The following is a 23,384-nucleotide window of genomic DNA, read 5'->3' on the forward strand; positions in this document are numbered from 1 at the left end:
AATCTGAGAACAAAAAAATCATGAAAGTACTGGTTATGCAAGCACAATAAAAAATAACAAGAAACAGAAAAGTGTTTCCAAATTCAAGGGCAACTATAAACTTTAGAACAAAGAGGACCTATTGGCTGAATGACACACTTAATAAGAAAATTCCTTACTTTATATTTGATGTAGATTACAGCTTTCAGGTTAAAGAATTCCCAATGGCAACTGTTTAAATTTAAGATATTTGAAACCTCAGTTAAGAGCTGTGTAATGAGAGGCATAGAAATAGTGTTCCTGCTTCTTTTTGAGTCAAGCCTAAACCCTAATGACTTTATGAACAACATCATACAATTTTCTTGGCAAATACTACATAAGGAATTTGCAATGGCCTTCATGCAGGATGTTTATCCATTTTGGGGGTCAGGTGCTTAGACCTGATATTTCCTTCCTTCCAAGTACCAACTATAAGAACCTTGCTTAGCCTTTTCTAGATTTGCCTAGATAAGTCAGGTGTTGTCACTTAGTAGAGCAGATGGGAAGTTAAAATACTACAATAAACAGTGTTTACTCCACAGAGTACCTTTGGACTCCGTGTATTCCAGAGGCAGTCATAGAAAATCAAAACAATGGTGGGCTTCATTGTTTCAAAATTTGGTGTGACATGAACCTGGAGGAAATTTCCTTCTTTCTGCTGACGCTTTGGAACAGTGGAGCATAAAGCCCATTTATGCCTTTTGGGGAATGGAAAATGTCTTTGCTGTTCTTGGCTGCTTCCAAAATGCCTCAGCAGAGGCCTGTTTTCAAACCAGTGACTTCCCCAAACTCTTCTCCTTTCTGGCAAGAGATTCCCCCCCCCTTCTAAAAGCACCAGCTCTTCACCCTAGTCCCTGATTTCTCTCTCTCCTCTTCTTGGCTGCCCATTTATCTCCCTCTGTCACCACCCATGGCAGCTCTAATATAACTGCTGGGCAGGTATTGAGCAGTGAGATGAGCAGGTGTGAGAAAGGACCAGGCGCAACTGTCACTAGCTTGGCAGGAGAAGATGGATGGTGAGAAAAGGAGGGCCACGTCCAGGAGCCTGAAGGCTAAACAGGAGGAGGGGAAGGAAGACCAGACAGCTGCCCCTGTATTTAGCCCACTTTTCCTTTTCAGTGGGCTTGATTATTATTATTAATCCATCCTGATATTATACATGCCTGGGGCTCACCCCAAATCTGGGTTTTTATATTGTTACTGTTTTATCTGGGCGATTATTTAATTCTCTTTTAATTTTTGTATTTTCTATTTATATGTGCCCTGTTCACCGCCCTGAGTCCTTCGGGAGAAGGGCGGTATACAAATTTAATAAATGAAATGAAATGAAATCTAACCCAGATTTTGAAGGCGCCTTGGCCAGGATGGCCTCAGTGCGTGAGCCCGTTACTATGGTCCATACTGACCATTCACTTGCCATCTCCCTTGCGATCCAATCCATACCCTTGCCCTTGCCCAGGTACCAATAGTGTGGGAGGAACAAGGTCCCCTGATGGCAGCTGGATCTGTCAATCATCCTCAGAGTTTGGCTGGTAATTGTTTCTCTCATAATTGCCATTTTGCATCAGGTTAGACTACTTTTGCATCCTTTTCCAGATGTGGAATATGAAAGCCAAGTACATTTCATAAATCTAAGTAAAAATATGTGGAGACTAGGAAAGTCCTACTCCAGGGAACTGAGCTTTGAATTAAAACCTGTGTATTTGAGGAGATAATAGAGGACAAGAATAAAAAATGTTTATGGACCCAGGAAAAGCATGATTCCGGAGAAATGGCAATGTATGCATTATCTTTGAACTATTTAGCATTCTCTTATGAGATATCTGCCAACATCATGGCTGGATTTTAAAATTGTACTAAACCATGATGTGAATGGTTTTGGCTGTGGTTACTCATCAAACTAGGACTGAATAAACCAATTTAACAAAATGTAGAAACTCAATCATTGCAAAGCCAGCTTCCTAGGTCAATTGTACATTGAAAGATGTAGCCAAAGGCCTTGTCCTCTTCTGAATTAAATTTTTAATAAATAATTTTTAATAAAAGATTTTTTAAAAACTACAGAAACATAGAGGAAGAAATAGAAAAAAATTAATAGGTTAAAAAAAGTAAATAACAAAAAGGGAAGAAAAAGAAAGATCTAAAGAAGTGACTTCCAATCTTCTTTGCAGCAGTTATAAATGTAGCAGTTACCATCTCTACCCTCCCATACTGCATATCACAATTCCTTTCTTCCCATAAAAAAACTTTTTAATCAATAAATCCCTAAATCAGTGATCAATATATATAAATATCTATATCTATATCTCTCTATCTCTCTATCTACCTATCTACCTATCTATCTGTCTGTCTGTCTGTCTGTCTGTCTGTCTGTCTGTCTGTCTGTCTGTCTATCTAGTTGTAGTGCCTTCTTAAATTTTCCCTTGAATTAATGAAGTTTGCAAGTCTGTGAATTTGAACCAGAGAGCATAACATTTGTATGGCAGTCTTATGCATCTTGCCCTGGCTTATTTCTCTCTCTGATTCTAGTCATCTACAAATAAAGGATTTAATTGCATAGAGTTGATGATGTTTTCTGATGAATCTTTGGAGTATTAGGTGCCCACCGTGGTCAGTAAATACCCCAGGCAGCCAAAATACCATTACTCTGAATTCCCTACTCCACAGATTTTCTAGATAAAACATCCCTGGAAAAAAGAGTGGCCTTAACAACCTGGCAGCTGGGACAATAGGATGCAAAGAAAGTTTGGTTGGGGAGAGACCTGTAATAATGTCCTGTGTAGAAAAGAAAATGTGCAAAAGTATTCCATCCTGTTATTAAACTGCCAGGGATCAGAAAAAAAACTGCATTTGCAAAACCCTCCTCTTTGATACAACATGGAAAGGTACTCAGGAGCTGACCAGGAGCTCCCTGCTCACTTTACACTAGCAACAGACTTGGACTCTTCCATCATGGCTTCTGTTTCTCTTTCTATGAGAAATGCTAACAACAATTAGAGCTGTCATGCCCACTGTACTCAGAGGAAGCTTTTTGCCCTCTGGCTTTAGCAATATTATTTCAGCCCAGGAGGTGGTCCCAGGACTGCTGCCCCTGGTCACCTGCTCATTGGGCTCATTAATCGATGGGTGTTGGCTGCATGGACATGAGCAGCAGATGATTCCAGCATGTGCTGCTTTCATCCAACCAAGCCTTTATCTCATTCACTCTCCTCCCTGCCTTGCTGCTCATTGGAGGGAATGGAAACCTCTCTTGATATGCGTCTACCACTAGCCCCCCGGCCCTGCAGGGATGGAAAATAAAATCGCTCACGCCATTCTGGAGATCCAGCTCAGAACATTGCAGAGGAGGATATGGAAAGACTGAGAAGGGAATGAACTGAACAAGCCAGAGTCTTCCCACAGCCTTCCAGCTACGTACAATGTCAGGTAATTGAACCCCAGCAATGTACTCATCCATGTTTTGGATCTTGGTGGTTTTCTCTTTGAGCATTTTGATTTCTTCCAAGCCAGTAGGTTCCTCTAGTGCTAGGAAAGATACGGGGACAGTTATTGGACTAATGCTGCTTCTCCAAACTAGTGCTATTGAGAAGTGTTGGATTACAACTCCCATCATCCCAAATGTAAAGGTTGGGAAAGGTTGTCTTAAAGATAGCTTACTCTTACATTGCATTGCTATGTAGAGAAGCAGCATGCTTGACACTTGAGCCGGGCCTTTCCGGTGATTTCCACGTGTGCCTGTTCAATAAAATCCTTGGATGCTGTAGATAGTAAGGTACCATTTCTTTTATCTAGGTCAATTTGGGATCCTAAAGAGTAGCAGCCTGGGTCATCTCAAAGGAAACCCGTTCTAAAACTTCATAGGAAACGTTCCGAGGGCACAAGAATCTGACTCAGTCCCCAGGAGTGTCTGGTGGCGCTGCTACACCTAGAAAACATTAAGCTAAACGGTTTGTTGTGGTAGAAATGGGTGGAGCTCCTTGTTTGTATCAGTATATGAGGGGCACATATGATTAAGTCACAATAATGAATTCATCTAATTACATGCTTGTATGATTTTTAAATGCCACCCATGGAATGAAATGAGGCACATGCTTAAGAAGGAAGTGGTGGGGGTTGCTATAACCACTTCAGTCAGAATCCTGAAATAATGGGAATGATTGCATGGGTGTCCTTAGAGGGGAAGGTAGGTACACATTGGCTTCCAGCCAGCAAGGCAGGTGAGGTAGTTGGGTCTCCCTGCTAGGAAGCTCACAGTGCAGCTTCCAACAGCCATATCTCATTGGCCCTTCTACCCAGTGACTCTTCCTGTGACAGAACTTGCAGGGCTACAAGGCATTGGGTGTAGCTGCTGAGTGGTGCTTGGAGCTTTTTTCCCCCTTAGTTTTTATTATTTACAGTTTAACAGCAGTTCACATGATGGATGGATTCAATTTTAACAGCCATTTTGATTGGATAGATGCTAAACAAGGTTGATAATTAAACTCCTTATATAATTGAGGAGGTTCAGTTTAAAGAAAACCTAATTGTGTTGCAAACCACCCCCACCCCTTGTTTTGTTATTGAATTTTGGCAATGTACTCCGGGAGGTTGCAAAGCTGAGTTTAGGGACCATACATAGGCAATGAGTCGTGAGTTGATCATCCTTCTTCTTTTAAGGAAATTTGCTGGCCCTGGATGGCCCTGATGTTCTCAGACAAGGGAAATGAAAAGAGGTTAGACAGGTAAGCCAAGGTGAATAGTAGAAGAATAGCAGATAGGCTTATGCTTTGGTTGGATAACATAGTCACAGTTTTTCAGGGATCTGCACAACTGTGTGAATTGACAGCTGGAGAGATTAAGTGCATCTCTCCAGAAACCTTTGGATGGCTGTGTAAGTTCAACACAACCGAACTCTTTATTATAAGGTTACATTACCAGAATTTTGTGAGTCTGAAAGTACATTTCTCTCCTATTGCCTATACAGCCCAAAAAACTAGGGAGGTTCCCTTTGGAGAGGTTTACCATCCCCACATTCCTTCTGTGGGCTAAACTGCCTCTTATCCTGCTGTCTCCCCAGCTGTGGCTCTTCTCCCTGCCTTCAAAGGTCACTCCCGCATACCATTACAAAACATTCCTTGCCTTTTTGAGAAATAAAATATATATTTAAATAAATAAATAAATAAAATAAATAAAATATATATTTAAAATATATATAATACCCATGTGATTTTTCTGAGGGTTCTAGAGAGGGATGAAAAGAACAAGGTAAGTTGTATGAAAAGAAGAGAATTGTACAAAAAGAGCAGGACATTAATCTCCTCAGCTTCCAGATGGAGCAGCATATGACATACCCAGAACTGGGATATTAGCTATATCCCTGTGGGAAACTATACATGGCTGAACATACATTGCTAGTCAAACGTTTCCACCTTGATTCAGGCTTGACTCTGCTTTCATTCCAAACCACTCTTCAGCACACAAATTGCTTGGTTGTCTCCCATCCAAACAATAAATGCATTTCAACCTTGTTTAGCTTTTCAGGATCAAGCCAAATTGATTAGGCACTGCCACCTGGAATCTAGATGGTCGTATCAAACAGATTTAGGAAGTGGATGTTTATTTCTTTATCCCAATGAAACTGCAGTTCTAACTAGATCTGGACAGAAAGCAATCATTTTGAATATTTCATTTGACGTTAGGAGCCAAAAAGGAGAAATTTTTAAGGCATATCAAAGGACAAAATAAATATTATGCATAAACAAATGTTTTAGGGAAAATGTAAAGTATTATTATATAAAAAGGACAAAGGAAAATGGGGTAATGAAACCACAAGATGGAGTACTTACAACACGCAAAGTTTAATTTAAAGTTTCCTAGGCTCTACTGGAAAAAGCAAGGTGAAAAGAAGCTGAATTAAGGCGTTAATGTAAATAAGGTACAGTAACCATTAACTGATTAGAAAAACTAGTGATAATAATTGATTTGCTGTTGGACAGAACAATTTTAACTCTAGTTTACTTACTGGGATTGTCTGGGGCAACAGTTTTTCACATCAGCTGTAAGGAGTGTGCTCTGATCCTCCAGATCTGCTCACAGAAAACTCAGTGTCACTAGACTATCAACAATTGGGTGGTTCCCATCAGCAATACACATCTAAATAAATGATAAAACCATGTTTGGATCTTCTAGGTCCAAAACTGATTCTTTTCAATGACAGATTTTGCATTGTTCCTCTCAAGCATGCCAGCTTGGCTCATAAAGCTAATCCCACTAATACCATACTTCCAGTGTAGGAAGTACTATGCGGGCTTCAGCTAAAAAGGTCTATCAGGCTGAAAAGTCCTGTAAAACTGTCCTAGCTCCTGCTCTAGCAACCATGAAGCATCAAGGGTTGGTTTTAAGCAATAGTTTTTCTTGTTTGTTGCTCCCTGGTCCCACTTTATTGAATCTTAATTGAATTCACCTAAGCTTCCTTCACTTTGGCTAAATAAATACAATTCTAGGTTTTCCAGACATTTGGCACAGAGAATGGGAGAGAGAGAGAGAGAGAATTTTAATTACCTGGTCCACAGCTGAGATTCAAGCAACAAACTCCTGTAGGCTCTAGTGAAAACGTTGAAACTCTAATTGAAAGTCCAAAGTGCAGACTTCAGGAATGTCCTGGTAGAAAAGTAATCCAAATGCAGTTGAAGGGAAAAAAAAATAAAAGTTAAATAATGCAACCTGAATCTCATCAAGAAGTGAACAAGAGTGCAATAATCTCTCTCTCATTCTCTTTCTCTCTATATATAAATATATTCATAACACGGGGAAAAACTTTCACAACTAGGAAGAAAAGTGAATTATTGCCAAATTCTTCATGACCCAAATATCCAACCTCAAAAAGCTAGTTTAAGAAAACAATCAAAATAGCCTTAACACAAAAGGGAAGACATTTTCACAGCAGGAAAATCATTCTTCTACAAAGAGAAAGCCTAAAGCAAAATTTCCCTAAGGAACTTTGAAAAAGCAAAACTATTCAACTATTCAAAGTAATAATAAATAAAGAGAAAGGAGGAGCCCCAGTACAGAGCTGCAATCTTTTTTAATCTTCCAACACTTTAGTTTTTGTTGCCAATGCAACCTTTCATTTCTTCTTCTTTTTCAGTTAAAATTAAGAGTTGATTTGGGTGGTTCAGGCCAGAAACAAATAATAAAAAAAATCAGCTTCCTCTTGTGAAAGAATGGGATGGGGATAATGTATTCCCATCATCTACTATTAACAGTGTAACAAATTATTAAACTTTTCTCATACTACGTAATTTGCAAGATGTTTTGCCAGCATTTTTCCTGACTCAAGAGGCCTTTTCCACATTGCCAAGTTAAAGGTCTCTCCGTCCATCCTTGACACAACAGAAAATTACCAGCATAAAATTTCCTTTTCCCACTGGTAATCTCTCTCCTGCATTTTGTTTTCAAGTCACTAAAACCATCTGATTTCCTTGCAAGGAAACACGGGATAAAACTGATTTTACACATTGTGAGGCTGGCCTTAGGCAATGTCAAGATATGGGGGAAAGCATACTGCAATGAATTAAGCTTCTCTCACTTATGGACTAGAACCCAAATGAAGGCACTGTTATGGAAACACAGCCAAAAAAAAGTGGCTGGAGCATTTTGGTGCCATAGCAACATACAAATAGGGAAAGAACCTCTCAATCCAGGCAAAGAAAGAACATTATCCTCAAAACATCAGGCATGTTTTGAAAATCAGATTTTGCTCCGGTTCCATCCTACAGCTCTGTTGCAATCTACCGGTTCCCTTATAAAAGTAACCTGAAACAGAAAAAGCATCATCCGCCATCATCTCCTTTAATGTTCAAGAGGTATGGATAATGAAGAATTGGTTTGGATGGATTATTTATTATTTTTGCTTTTTTTGGTTTTACATAATATGTTTTTTCTAGTGTGGTTTGGCCTGTTGTAGGAACTCAGCCATTTTCTTAGTTTGTTACATGAACTAAGCCATCATGTTGAACTGTAATATTGTTTACTTGTTTGGACAGAGTATGTTATATGATCACATAACAATTCTGTTTTGCCAACTCAAGTTTAGTGATCAGTGTGTTGTGTGATTCCTTGGTTAAGTGCTTTTAGCAGTGACAGGGTACATATCTGCACAACTAAATCAGGATCAAATGTGAGCTAGATTTTCAGAAGACGCTGGTACTTTCTTCTGTTTTGTGCAGAAAAGGTTATGAGAAGTGTATTTTTAAATTCATAACTTATGTCTTAGAACACATATTGATCATATTTTAAGGAAATTTTATCTCTGAGCAGACATAAGTACTTATAATCAGTGAATAAGCCTCATTTCCAATCATTTGCAATAAGGGACTAAGACTTCCATTTAGGCAGATATTCATGTCCGCCTTCAGAAATTAACCACAGCATATGAGTGTACCAATTAGAACACGTGATTATCCTTCTAATTGAGGTGGAATTCAGAAAAAAACAAATGCCATCTGCAACAAATGCATGTATATTTACACATGTCCTCCTTTTTTCAATTAAAAAAACCCACAAGTGCATTGGAACAGTTTACTTTTATAAGAAAAAGCTTTTTGATGACAAACATTTTTTTGAAGCACACATTCAGCACTCAAGAAAGCTTGGGGAATGGGAGGGGTGGTGGCTTATTGTATGTTGAAGGTTATGTGTCAGCATGGCCCAAGATTGAGTGTCACTGAGAGCCAGTTGCAAATCTTCCAAACACAGAAACCACAGTCTAAGATGAAGTCAAATAGATTATATCCTACCCATGTAATTATATATAATATAAGGTTTGGTTGAGTTATTCTTTAACTAAAAAGGTGACCTGATAATCTCAATGTATACGTTATACTTTGAAAATAAAGGTTCATTCATTTAATGTCCTTTAATTTTCCAATGCATCTTTACAAACATGGGTGTGGGATGAGTTAATGTTGTTGTTAGTTGCAAACTCATGTCCGACCCATCGCGACCCTATGGACAACATTCCTCCAGGCCTTCCTGTCCTCTACCATCTTCTGAAATCCATTTAAGCTCACGCCTCCTGCTTCAGTGACTCCATCCAGCCACCTCATTCTCTGTCGTCCCCTTCTTCTCTTGCCCTCAACCTTTCCCAGCATTAGGCTCTTCTCCAGTGAGTCCTTCCTACTCATTAGTTGGCCAAAGTATTTGAGTTTCAACTTCAGGATCTGGCCTTCTAAAGAGCAGTCAGGGTTGATCTCCTCTAGGACTGACCAGTTTGATTGCCTTGCAGTCCAAGAGACTCACAGGAGTCTTCTCCAGCACCATAGTTCAAAGGCCTCAATTCTTTGGCGCTCAGCCTTTCTTATGGTCCAACTTTCACAGCCATACATTGCAACTGGGAAGACCATAGCCTTGACTATATGCACTTTTGTTGGCAGGGTGATGTCTCTGCTTTTTAGAGTGTTGTCTAGATTTGCCATGGCTTTCCTTCCCAGGAGCAAGTGTCTTTTAATTTCTTGGCTGCAGTTCCCGTCTGCGGTGATCTTGGAGCCCAGGAAAATAAAATCTGTCACTACCTCCATTTCTTCCCCATCTATTTGCCAGGAATTGAGAGGGCTGGGTGCCATGATCCTGGTGTTCCTAATGTTAAGTTTCAAACCAAATTTTGCACTCTCCTTCTTTACCAGTAACAAGAGGATCTTTAGTTCCTCTTCACTTTCTGCCATTAGAGTGGTATCATCTGCATATCTTAGGCTGTTGATATTTCTCCTGGCAATCTTAACTCCAACTTTTGATTCATCTAGCCCTGCCTTTCTCATGATGTGCTCTGCATATAAGTTAAACAGGCAGGGCAACAGTATACAGCCTTGCCAGACTCCTTTCCCAATTTTGAACCAATCAGTGGGTCTGTGTCCAGTTCTCACTGTTGCTTCTTGACCCGCATATAGGTTTCTCAAGAGATATAAGATGGTCTGGAACTCCCATCTCTTTAAGAACTTGCCACAGTTTGTTGTGATCCACACAATCAAATGTTTTAACATAATCAATGAAGCAGAAGTAGATGTTTTTCTGGAACTCCTTAGCTTTCTCCATGATCCAGCATGTGTTGGCAATTTGATCTCTAGTTCCTGCCTGTACTTCTTGTAGTTCTCGATCTACATACTACTGGAGTCTAGCTTGTAGGATTTCAAGCATAACTTTACTAGCATGTGAAATGAGTGCAATGGTGCGATAGTTTGAACATTCTTTGGCACTGCCTTTCTTTGGAATTGGAATATAAACTGATCTTTTCCAATCCTGTGGCCACTGTTGAGTTTTCCAAATTTGCTGGCAAATTGAGTGTAGCACTTTTACTGCATTGTCTTTTAAGATTTTGAATAGCTCAGCTGGAATACTGTCACCTCCACTAGCTTTGATGTTGCTCAGATTTCCTAAGGCTCACTTCACTTCACATTCTAGGATGTCTGGCTCGAGGTCAGTGACCACCTCATCATGGTTATCAGGGATGTTAAGCTCGTTCTTGTATAGTTCTTCTGTGTAATTTTGCCACCTCTTCTTAATCTCTTCTGCCTCTGTTAGGTCCCTGCCATTTTGGTCCTTTATCATGCCCATTTTTGCATGAAACGTTCCCTTCATCTCTCCAATTTTCTTGAAGCGATCTCTGGTCCTCCCTATTCTATTGTTTTCTTCTATTTCTTTGCACTGTTCATTTAAGAAGGCATTCTTATCTCTCCTAGCCATTCTCTGGAATTCTGCATTCAATTGGGTGTATCTTTCTTTTTCTCCCTCGCGTTTCGCTTCCCTCCTTTCCTCAGCTATTTTCAAAGCTTCCTAAGACAGCCATTTTGCTTTCTTGCATTTCTTTTTCTTTGGGATGGTTTTAGTTCCTACCTTTTGTACAATGTCGCGAACCTCCGTCCATAGTTCTTCAGGCACTCTGTCTATCAGATCTAATTCCTTAAATCTATTTGTCACCTCTATTGTATATTCGTCAGGGATATGATTTAGTTCATACCTGAGTGGTCTAGTGCTTTTCCCTATTTTCTTCAGTTTAAGCCTAAATTTTGTAATGAGAACCTCATGGTCTGAGCCACAGTCAGCTCCTGGTCTTGTTTTTACTGACTGTATAGAGCTTCTCCATCTTTGGCTGCAGAGCACATAGTCAATCTGATTTCTGTGTTGATCGTCTGGTGATGTCCATGTGTAGAGCCGTCTCTTGGGTTGTTGGAAAAGAGTGTATTCTCTTGACAAAATTCTATCAGCCTGTGCCCTGCTTCATTTTGTACTCCAAGGCCAAACTTGCCTGTTATTCTGGTTATCTTTTGGCTTCCTACTTTAGCATTCCAATCCCCCATGATGATAAGAACCATCATTTTTTGGTGTTAGTTCTATAAGGTGCTGTAGGGCTTCCTAGAACTGGTCAATTTCATCCTCTTCAGCACTGGTGGTTGGGGCATAGACTTGGACTACTGTGATATTGAATGGTTTGCCTTGGATTCGAACTGAGATCATTCTGTCATTTGGGGGATTGTATCCCAGTATTGCTTTTCCTACTCTTTTATTGACTATTTTATTGACTACTCCATTTCTTCTGAGGGATTCTTGCCCGCAGTAGTATACCTGATGGTCATCTGAATTAAATTCACCCATTCCTGTCCATTTTAGTTCACTGATTCCTAAGATGTCGATGTTCAGTCTTGTCATCTCTTGTTTGACCACGTCCAGCTTTCCTTGATTCATGGATCTTACATTCCAGGTTCCTATGGAGAAAAAATCTTTACAGCATCGGACTTTCCTTTCACCACCAGACACATCCACAGCTGAGCATCCTTTCAGCTTTGGCCCAGTCACTTCATTCTTTCTGACATTACTAGTACTAGCCCTCTGCTCTTCCCCAGTAGCATATTGGACACCTTCCGACCTGAGGGGCTTATCTTCCAGTGTCATATCTTTTTTCCTTTTGGTACTGTCCATGGGGTTTTCATGGCAGAGATACTAGAGTGGGTTGCTATTTCCTTCTCCAGTGGATCACCTTTTGTCAGAACTCTCTGCTATGACTTGTCCGTCTTGGGTGGCCCTGCACAGCATAGCTCATAGCTTCATTGAATTACGCAAGCCCCTTTGCCATGACAAGGCAGTAATCCATGAAGTGGGGGATGAGTTAATACATTTGGAAAAAAATAGTTGTGCACATACAATTGGGGCATAGTATTAGTGAAGTCTATGTTATTCATAGGGGTACATTCTCATACCATCCTTCAAAGTTAATCCACAACTGTAAGGAAGCAGGCTATCCACAGAAGGATGAAATTATTCTTTCAATTGTCTCCATTTATCTGGGTCTATATGCAAAAGCATTAGGAATTCCCAAAGGTGCTTTTTCAAAAGGCCAACTGGACTTTGTTTTCCTTGAAAACGTTTTGCTTCTCATCCAAAAAGCTTCTTCAGTTCCTGGAAGAGAAGTAAAAAGTCTTCAAGGAAAAACAAAGTCCAGTTGCCTTTTGAAAAAAAGCACTGTTGGGACATCCATGACCTGGATGACTGAGAATCTCCATAGACAGATGGAGTTCTTCCAAAGAAGCAGATGTTTCAATGAAAGCCAACGTTCAACTCGTGTATATTAAGAGACAATGGCATGTTCAAAATCTAACATTGATCTTCTCCATGGGCAGGGATTTTTTCCCCCCTGCATCTTGGTTCTCCCCCTGAGGCTTACAGAAATCTGCTCTCCATGGCATCTGGAGCTGACACTGTGGTTGTCTTTCTCTTCTTTCTCAGCATTCATTGCAGCAAGTTTGAGTGTACTGACCTCTGAGGGCTGCCCCTTCTCTCCTAGCCCAGTGGCTGCATCATGTCTGCTGGGCACGACGGCAGACTTTGAGCAATATGGAAGCAATGGAGCAGGGAAGGAAAGTGGCAGCTCCCAGTTAGCCAGGAAAAACCAATGTGTGTCTGGTGTCACTGTGCAACTGGAAATGAGGAATCTTTGGGAGGAGTTCAACAGCCTTGGCACCGAAATGATTGTCACCAAGGCAGGACGGTAAGTGTCATGCACTTGGGATCACAGACACAAACACCATCTAATGCAGCATTTCTCAGTCTTGGAATCTTTAATATGAGTAGACTTCAACTCCCCACAAACCAGAAGTAGGAAAAGCACACCACTCAGCAAAGATTCAGGAGGGAGGCTACAAAAATTGCATCTCTACTACATTTATAAGAACAAAGTAAAGGACAATTAAGAAATTTAATTTTGCACCTGAGATTCCCAAATGGGTGCAGCTGTTTTAATGGTTAAAAATGTGTGTAAAATATGATGTACTGTGTAAAGGTTAAGCTAATTCTCTTTCAAATGTTTTTCCAGAGCTTTCTGCCTGCTGTGGGAGAAATTGCCCAGCTTGGCAATTTGTGAGAAGCTACTTGTAAGTGGCTTAGGCCTTTAAGGCAAGACTTGTAGTGGGTTTCCCTGCAATGTTGGGCACATGATATCTGCCCTTCCGTGACCCTGAGTATGGCATTTACTCAGCTCAGGAATATTTTCCTCACATTCTGTAATGCCTTCAAAGCACTGAAGGAGGAGAGGAGAGGAGAGGAGAGGAGAGGAGAGGAGAGGAGAGGAGAGGAGAGGAGAGGAGAGAAAAGGAAAGAAGGAAAGGAAAGGAAAGGAAAGGAAAGGAAAGGAAAGGAAAGGAAAGGAAAGGAAAGGAAAGGAAAGGAAAGGAAAAAAGCTCACTTTAGGAAATTTTCCATGCTCCCACCCCAAAGCTACTGGCTCAGTGCAGCATACTCATTTGTATCAATTATCCACATTAACCCATCTTTTTGTGCCAGCAGACACTACCCATCTAAGACCCTTGCAGTTGACTGGCATTTCCAGGCCATGATAAGTCCTTCCCCAAAACAACAGGGAGGCTAAACAAATGATCTTGCAAATTCCTTTTTCTCTGTGGCAGGAGGATGTTTCCCACCTTCCAGGTGAAGATATCAGGCATGGACCCATTGGCTGACTATGTCCTTCTAATGGATTTTGTCCCTTTGGATGACAAGAGATACCGGTACGGGACCGTAAGTTTGTACCTATCAATGTCAATGGGAACTTCAATGAATGATTGCAGCCAATGGGATCTCAGCCAATTCTCTACAATCAAAGCTTTTCTATCACCAGAGTTCAGGGGTTCTGGGATTGTTATTTTTTTTAAAAACAAATCTGAGCCTGAGAAGGTTTGAGATTTTCTATTCTCTTCCATTCCTCCATCCAAACCCTTCAAATATCAGCCACCTTGTAATAGCACTTCTGTCACTTCTATCAGGAAACCATGCCCACCCCAGCTCTGCAAAAACAAAAACCATCACAATATACAGTGGTGGGATTCAATACGTGAACAACCAGTTCTCTGTGTGTATACCACTTCCGGAAGCCCATTCTGGGCCTGGGCAACAAAAAATTAGCTACCGGTTCTCCCGAACTGGTGCGAACCAGCTGAATCCCACCGCTGATAATACGTCACGTGATGAAATCAAGTTTGGCACCCGTGCTATAGAGAATCACTACCAGGCAGGTAGGGTGTACCTTCTTTTTCAATTTAACATTATCCGTGAAGGGTGGGGGAAACATATCCTGTATCAGGTCTCTTCAGAAGAGAAAAGAGTTGTAAGGGATAATAACACCACACTTTTATCTCAAGATAAAAGCCACATAAGTAGTATGCATTTAAGTTGTATTAGGTTTCTATATTAGCACGCAGCAGAGAATCAGCAGCTACCGGTCCGTGATGCAAATCCTGTGAGGCATCAGTTGCCAATGCCAATAAAGAACTGGGAGTCAAAGAGTTGGATTCATTATTATTATTTGTCTAGCATGTCTTCAAGGATGAAAAACACATGACCTTGACTTCCTCTTGTTTTCTTATCATTCTGGCTTTTGGTCAACAATGGAAGTGAATTAGCAATAGTCAGGTCAATATCTGGTTCTTGAATGAAGCTATTCATTAGAGATGCACAGATTTTTAAGATGGCTGCCACGTTGAGGAAAAACTGTTTATCAAAAGACAATTTAGAATCCCATCCCTGCTGTCTGTCTTATTTCCTCAGGATGCTGTTTGTCATCCTAAAGTAGATGGCATATTTTCAAACAAAGTCCCTTTTTGTGCCATCAGCATGTTATAAGGCAGCATGGGATGTCTACATGTGATTAAGGGGCATTCTTATATAAAAAAAGTGATGCTAGAGACTGCTATTTTGCTTTGCAGCATCCCAGTAACCATTTATCTATTTTTAGAAAGTAAGCAAAAATAAGATGGGACATAGAACCTGACAGGAACCAAAAGACTTAATCCACCCACATGATCACTCCTCTCTTGCGACAGCCTTGTTGCTGAAACATATTTCAGTTCAGAATTTCATTTACACTTATAAAAGGTCTTGATTTAGATTTTGGATTCTGCATGAATCAATCTATCTTAGTCATTGGTATTGTCAAACATGCCTGAACAGGCACACTGGCTGAGGAATTCTGGGAGTTAAAGTCCACAAAGTCATAAAAGGGCCAAGTTTGAAGACCCCTGTATTAAACAATGTATGTAACATCCTTTGGCCTTCTTCCAGGCTGATGGATAGAGCCAGAATTCTCATCTCTGAGATGTCCAGTTGTTAGGATGGATAACTTTTTCTGTTCCACAGCAGGGCAGCATACTTCCTATAGGTAGTATTTCACTATTCCATAGTTGGAACTGGACTGATCTAGCCTATTTTTTTCCCTTGGCCTGGAAAGCAAAGGAAATCTTTTGAGCTGATAAGTAGAAAACAATGTGACTTCCTAGCAAGCCAAACATAATGGATGGATCCAGTATAAGCCAGAACTGTAACAACCTGTCCCAGCAGGATACTTCTTTCCTACAGGTATGCATTCCACAGTTCTGCTTGGCTGGTAGCTGGCAAGGCGGATCCTGCTACACCTGGCCGGGTTCACTTCCATCCTGACTCTCCTGCCAAGGGAGGACAGTGGATGAGGCAAATTGTCTCTTTTGACAAGCTCAAGCTCACCAACAACTTGATGGATGACAACGGCCATGTGAGTTGCTCTGGACTGTTGCTGATTAATAACTATTTAGCTTCCTCACCTGATTGCACTAGACTTAATAGCAACTGCTTAAGGCAATTGTTGCATGTTTTTCTCCTGTTTTTATTTTAAGAAAGGCAATATTATTCTTTAAATGCAATCATCATTATACTCAGATTTTAAAAACCCTAAACATATTGCTATATCTATCTATTTATATATCTATTAGCAAAAAACAAAAATACATTTCTCCAAAATTCTTCTCAAACAAGATTTTTCAAAACAGAAAAAGAAAAAAGGAGGATTGTGGTAGTGGAGAAGAAAACACACACACACACACACACACAGAGAGATACCAGATATTGAACATTTACTTTCTGTTTTCCTCTTCCATTTTTTTGGTTAAGGTTTTACAAAAACCTGAAGATATGAGCATTCTTTGTTCAGTAAAGATGTTGCCCAGTTGCAAAAAAGAATTGATTTTGAGCTTCCTCATCAATATATTATTTAATCTTCCATGACAACTACCTCATTATGCAATGGGGAAATAAGGTGAGATTAGTCTTTTAAAATGCAGTCATTTTCTATTAGGATTTTTTAAAAAAAAAACTTCTAGAAATAAATCTTTTTGCTTCTATGCAACACATTTTTCATACTGTTGGAGTAAAAGAAGAAACTTCTTTTCATTTATAACAGTATCTCACAATTGGGCTGGCTCAAAAAATCTGAACAAGCAATTACAGCTAGACTGCAACACAAACCTCACCCAAGACCCAACCTAATAGCTATGACCAATTTTATCCACCTTCCACCCTCCAGATGTGTGATATTCCTGTTTCCACCATTGCCATTTCAACCACCCAGTCACTGGGATAGGACAGCATGTATACTATATTATCCTCTCTCCCTCCCACCCCCCAGCTATTGTATATTGGACAAAACTGAACAGAATTAGGTGTGATGATGGAAGAAGTGCCTCTGCTCCATATCAGTGGGGATAGAAAGATTCCCCTTGCTGTGATTGTGGTGCTGATATGCAAATTATGAAACTTATTTTGCAAGATTGCCTACAATGTGTGTTCTCTGGTTCCCAAGCAACGTCTACTATGGTAACTGAACTGGATGTCCAGTTATGAGACCACTGCCCTTCCCCCATAGTGGTTTTGTATATAATTATGTGGATGTGTGTATATGTTTACTTCTCTTTTGTCATGTTTTCATCATATATGGCCCATTAACGTTTGTAATCCAATACATTTGGCCGTTGCCAGATTGGGAAACCAATGTAGGCTTTTTTCATGGAGACTTTAGTCATGAAAGTGAAGAGAACCTGAGTGAATTACTTCTTCAGTATTTAATAAATAAAAAGCATCTTTCATGAAATGTAGCCCCTTGGCTGACAGCCAGGGCTTTTTTTCTCATAGAATGCTCAGAACGGAGTTCCGGCACCTTTTTTGGATGGAACCTTGTAGGGTAGGCAAGGCAGGTTGTATGACGTGTGAGTTCCGGCACCTTTTTCTTCTACAAAAAAAGCACTGCTGACAGCAAAAAAAATATTTCTGGCTAGTGTTTTTCCCCCATCACATTTCAAATTAGAATATATCTACTGATATCTGGGAAAGTGAAAGAAAGTTGCATGCTGCCATATGCATCATGGAAAGATGTTAAAATGGGTGCCTTCACCTGAATTTAAATTTTGTACCCTAACCTAAAAGCTTTATTTTCTTAATCAAACAGATCATTCTGAACTCCATGCACAGATACCAGCCCCGTTTCCATGTGGTGGTGGTGGACCCACGTCCAGACAGTGAGCGTTATGCCCAGGAGAATTTCAAATCTTTCATCTTTACAGAGACTCAATTTATGGCAGTGACCGCCTATCAGAACCATCGGGTAAGAACACAGTATATCATGGTTTCTCCTCCAAGAGAAATGATTTATGGGAGAGGGTTGATGTGGGACAGAACACCTCTGAATTCTTGCAGATAAATCAGGATGCCCCCGCCCCCCGCTGGGTAAATATGCATAACACATACCAGTATCTCATGACCCTAAACTGACAACCTAATTACAAATCTTAAACCAGCAATCTAAGAAGGCATCTGAGGGGATACAATCAATATGGATGAAAGGGACTAGCTCCCAGCCCCGGTATATCACATTGTTCATTGGATAACTTTAAACTTTTATCTCTCAACCTCTTTTTGCTAGGGTACAATGAGATAGATAACCTTTTATAAATTGGTTTATCAATGAAGCCACTAGGAGTCAAACTCAACTTGAAGGAGACTTTGCCTTTTCTAAGTGCTATCCTAACGTCCTCAGAAAAATGGGTAGGCAGGATATAAATCAATTAAATGTTTATTGTGTCCCTTGGCCTTCTAACTAGACAGTTATGTGAGGCATGTGAAGGGACTTAGATAAGTATGCTACTTGGCATGAAATTCCTTTCTCTGGGACTAGTGAAAGCTACCTGAACAAAGACGAGGCTGGCAGGGAAGGTAGTAAATCACCGATAAAGCTATCCCTCTCTTTGACAGATCACCCAGCTGAAAATTGCTAGTAACCCCTTTGCTAAAGGTTTCCGGGAGTGTGAGCCGGATGACTGGTAAGTCTCTTCCTAGATTATTCTACTAAGCCAGAGATTGATAACTGAATAAATGGAGCGATCTGTTCAATGGATTGAAGACCTTGTTGCACTTTCCACTTGAGTGGGTTGCCTATAGAGGCAGATTTTGTTTAGGCAGGTATAATGAAATATGGGACTCATTGATAAGTACAGATCAGGGGAGTGGAGGGGGGATGTGGAATTAAGCAAGGAGCCCTACACAACTCACTGAGAGAGCCCTTTCTTCATTAACTCTTATCTGACTTCCACTCATCAGCTGAACTACCTGTAGATGGTGATTTACTAGTCTTCCAGAAAACCGGTGGCCGCAAGATAGTTTTATGGCTTTGCTGTCATTCGGGCTAGAAGAGGAAGCTGGCAGAACTCTTTGTCTACTTCCACCCCAGTTGAAGTACGTCAAACTGAGAACTGTTGCAAGGGAATGGGCAGTTCAGGCAATAAGTGCAGTCAGAGGGCACCCAGAGGTATTCCATAGATCCACAATGATGCCGAAATAGGGGAAAATAATGTTGCCCCCACTCCCCAAAATACTCAGGCAGAACCTCTTTTTGACTAAAGGAGAAAATCTGTAATGTTCTAATTCGGGACATCTCTTTTCCAGTTTAAATCAATTTATTTCTTTAATAACCGAGCAAAATGACAACGAAGTAACTGATAGGGATTATGCCCACAGCTTTCTCAACCAGGCAATCTGTGAAATGCTAGCCCCCGACTATATCAATACCTTATCAATACCTTCAAAATAGATCTACGGTGCCTAATTCATGGTCTTGGTGATGATGTGATACAGTTGCAAGAAAAAGTATGTGAACCCTTTGGGATTATGTGGTTTTTTGCATGAATTGGCCATAAAATGCGCTCTAAACGTTATGTAAGTCACAACAATAGAAAAACACAGTCTGCTTAAAATAATACTACACAAACATTAGCTGTTGTCATGTTTTAATTGAAGATAAAATGGAAACATTCACAGTGCAGGATGGAAAAAGTATGTGAACCTTTGGACTTAATAACTGGTTGACCCTCCTTTGGCAGCAATAACCTCAACCAAACGTTTCCTGTAGTTGCAGATCAGACCTGCACAACGATCTGGAGTAATTTTGGACCACTCCTCTGCACAAAACTGTTTCAGTGTAGCAATATTCTTGGGATGTCTGGTGTGAATTGCTCTCTTAAGGTCATGCCACAGCATTTCAATCGGGTTGAGGTCAGGACTCTGACTGGGCCACTCCAGAATGTGTATTCTGTTCTGTTGAAGCCATTGTTTTGTTGAATTACTTGTATGCTTTGGGTCATTGTCCTGTTGCATCACCCATCCTCTGCGGAGCTCCAGTGGCGGACAGATGGTCGTACGTTTTCTTGCAAAATGTCCTGATAAACTCTGGAATACATTTTCCCATCAATGACAACAATCCGCCCAGGCCCTGAGGCAGCAAAGCAGCCCCAAACCATGATGCTCCCTCCGCCATGTTTTACTTTGGGGATGAGGTTTTGATGTTGCTGTGCTGTGCCATTTTTTCTCCACACATAGTGTTGTGTGTTTTTCCCAGACAACTCAATTTTGGTTTCATCTGTCCACAGTATATTTTGCCAGTAATGCTGTGGAACATCCAGGTGCTCTTTTGCAAACTTCAAACATGGACAGATGAAACCAAAATTGAGTTGTCTGGGAAAAACACACAACACTATGTGTGGAGAAAAAATGGCACAGCACGGCAACATCAAAACCTCATCCCCAAAGTAAAACATGGCGGAGGGAGCATCATGGTTTGGGGCTGCTTTGCTGCCTCAGGGCCTGGACGGATTGTTGTCATTGATGGGAAAATGTATTCCAGAGTTTATCAGGACATTTTGCAGGAAAACGTACGACCATCTGTCCGCCACTGGAGCTCCGCAGAGGATGGGTGATGCAACAGGACAATGACCCAAAGCATACAAGTAATTCAACAAAACAATGGCTTCAACAGAACAGAATACGCCTTCTCGAGTGGCCCAGTCAGAGTCCTGACCTCAACCCGATTGAAATGCTGTGGCATGACCTTAAGAGAGCGATTCACACCAGACATCCCAAGAATATTGCTACACTGAAACAGTTTTGTGCAGAGGAGTGGTCCAAAATTACTCCAGATCGTTGTGCAGGTCTGATCTGCAACTACAGGAAACGTTTGGTTGAGGTTATTGCTGCCAAAGGAGAGTCAACCAGTTATTAAGTCCAAAGGTTCACATACTTTTTCCATCCTGCACTGTGAATGTTTCCATCTTATCTTCAATTAAAACATGACAACAGCTAATGTTTGTGTAGTATTATTTTAAGCAGACTGTGTTTTTCTATTGTTGTGACTTACATGACGTTTAGAGCGCATTTTATGGCCAATTCATGCAAAAAACCACATAATCCCAAAGGGTTCACATACTTTTTCTTGCAACTGTATCAGGGGTCTAGAACAGCTAAGGACAAATTTAGCCTGCTTCCACAGTTGCAAAGGGATCAAAGGCTGAATCATGAAATACATTCTCCGAAAAGGGTAGGCGGTGCCCGAGACACAAGTCATGCTACTTCTGTCACAATTCACTTTACCTCATGAGGCTTTCCCTCCACCCCATCTGTAATGTCTAAAGTGCTATAGAATCCATTCCACCAATATTTGGAGGATGGTTTATTGTATCAGCTAAGTCTATGTCATTCTGATAACTCAACAAAAGGGAGGAATTAAGACACCAGTGGTAGCTAAGGACATAGCTGGAAATGGATCAAGTTGTTCTCCCAAAAATCTCCTGTAGAGTACTACTTAAGGGAAATTTCACATTTATACCTTAACTGGTTATGTTGTATGTGCATAGGCCGGGATCTTCAGGGCAACTACTGAGTTGTTTATCACGGAATGGGAATGCCTCCTCCTTAGCCCAACTTCAAGAGATTCCAGAGAAAGGTAAGATGAAAAAATAATTTATCAGTTTAGAATTGAGAAATCTCCAAGAAAGCAGTCTTAAATTCAAGTGCCTACTAGGAAAACCAACAATCCCATAACATTGAGATTTTATGATTTACTAATCTGTTTAGGGGCTTAAGGTAATGAAGCTAGATGATTTCTTACGTAACTGTTTTATAAGGTTTTTGTGAATAAGTGCTGTCTTCTCCCATCCTGCCCTCATTGTAGGCTGAAATTAGCTGTTTATTGTTCATTCCCTTAAGCTTTCTTCCAGGTTTGGCTATCTATAATCAAGTTTTATCTAATCCAAATTTTTGCTGAAGCACAGTTATCATTAGGTAAAGAACTAGAGGAAAACTTGAACTTCGTTCTTTAAAGATCTGTACCATAAAGGTACCAAAAATGTTTAAATGCCCCTAGGCAATACCTGGAAAACTACTGAAAGTTGAAGATTATGGCTTCCACAATTAGTAAATAGTTATCTTGGCATCTTCTCATTTAGCAAGCAAGAGAAGAATCAGCATCAACAAAGACTTGCATACATTTCATTTTTTCCTCGAGGCAGTTTGATTATATTCCTATCTTTAATCACTACATCAAACTGGCTCTCCGCGTTTAATAAGTTTAACTGTTAGCAAGAGAATGCATTGGACCAAACAACGAACTGATATTTAAATTGCTAATTTCCAACAACTTAAAAATAGTAAAGTGTAAATCACACTATTATCTCCTGAGATCCTAGGACAGTGATGGCGAACCTTTTAGAGAACGGGTGCCCAAACTGCAACCTAAAACCCACTTATGTATCGTCGGGTGCCAGGTGGGCGTGGCCAATTGGGTGGGCATGGCCCATTGGGTGGGTGTGGTAATGGTAAACTGGGTGGGACTAAAAAGTTCAATCAATCAATTCCAACTTTGCGAGATCTTTTTTTTCCCCGTGAGAAGTTGAAATTGATTGATTGAACCCTTTTTTTTTGCATACGGCAGTGGAGGCCTAAAGCTAAAGGGTTTTTTAAAACCCAGCTGAAGGCCTTGGACTGGGGCAACGGCGCGTGTGCCCACAGAGAGGGCTCTGCGTGCCACCTGTGGCACGCGTGTCATAGGTTCGCCACCACGGTCCTAGGACTTAGCAAAATCATATAGCTACCAGTATTCCCTGGATGTGGTTTCCTCAGTGGAGGTTTTGCCTTCCCCACTCAGGTCAGCAACAGCAAAGAAGGTATATTTGAAGAGTGTCACACGGTGTAGAAACAGAACAGGGCTTCTGGGAATAGCTTTTACTCTCTACAGCTCTCTCTCTCTCTCTCTCTCTTTCTAGGGTTTTCCAGCAATCACCACTTTCCTCCTGCCATCCTGAGAGAAGCTTCCCAATTCCAGCATCAACCTCTGGTGACACCAGCCAGCCTCCCAGATGTATGCATTGCACGACGACCCTTGAACGAAGCCCCAGGGGCCCTGCCCTACAAGCATCTTTCCTATCACAGCTTCTACGTGGGAGCTCGAACCGGGGCAGCCCCTTATGCCCTCCCTAGCAACCGGGCAACCAGCTTCCATACTCTCAACATTTACACAGCTGGTGGTTACGAGCAATGAGACAGCAGGAGCAGCCATTCCCCGTCCCCTGGCCCAGTTCAGATTGAACTTTCCTAAATAACCCCTTTCATCTCTCCCAATTACATCTTAAATAATTATATTATATATAGATACGATATAGTCCAGTACAAAACCAACCTCTTTTCAAAGGTGTAGTGGAACTCAAAACAAGAACGGAAAG

General features: G+C 40.8%; 2 protein-coding genes across 2 annotated transcripts in view; one reads left to right on the top strand and one right to left on the bottom strand.

Moving 5' to 3' along the window:
- ACY3 (aminoacylase 3) overlaps nt 1–6,655 on the bottom strand; it is a 45,678-nt gene extending 39,023 nt beyond the window's left edge. The window contains exons 1-2 of the mRNA XM_083353885.1: nt 6,559–6,655; nt 6,020–6,083 (exon numbers count right to left, since the gene is read on the bottom strand). The gene's annotated coding sequence lies outside the window, so the exon portion shown is untranslated. The remainder of the gene's footprint in view (nt 1–6,019; nt 6,084–6,558) is intronic.
- On the top strand, nt 1,383–23,203 carry TBX10 (T-box transcription factor 10; the record flags this gene model as incomplete). The annotated part of the gene is made up of 9 exons (XM_083365061.1): nt 1,383–1,391; nt 1,478–1,550; nt 12,772–13,033; nt 13,947–14,048; nt 15,892–16,063; nt 17,789–17,944; nt 18,592–18,659; nt 21,522–21,610; nt 22,929–23,203. 9 exons carry the CDS (start codon nt 1,383–1,385, stop codon nt 23,201–23,203), a joined length of 1,206 nt encoding a protein of 401 aa, XP_083221187.1.
- Nucleotides 23,204–23,384: the final 181 nt, after the last annotated feature.

This window comes from Vipera ursinii (genome assembly GCF_947247035.1).
Source record: "Vipera ursinii genome assembly, chromosome: 1".
Classification (NCBI taxonomy): Eukaryota; Metazoa; Chordata; class Lepidosauria; order Squamata; family Viperidae; genus Vipera; species Vipera ursinii.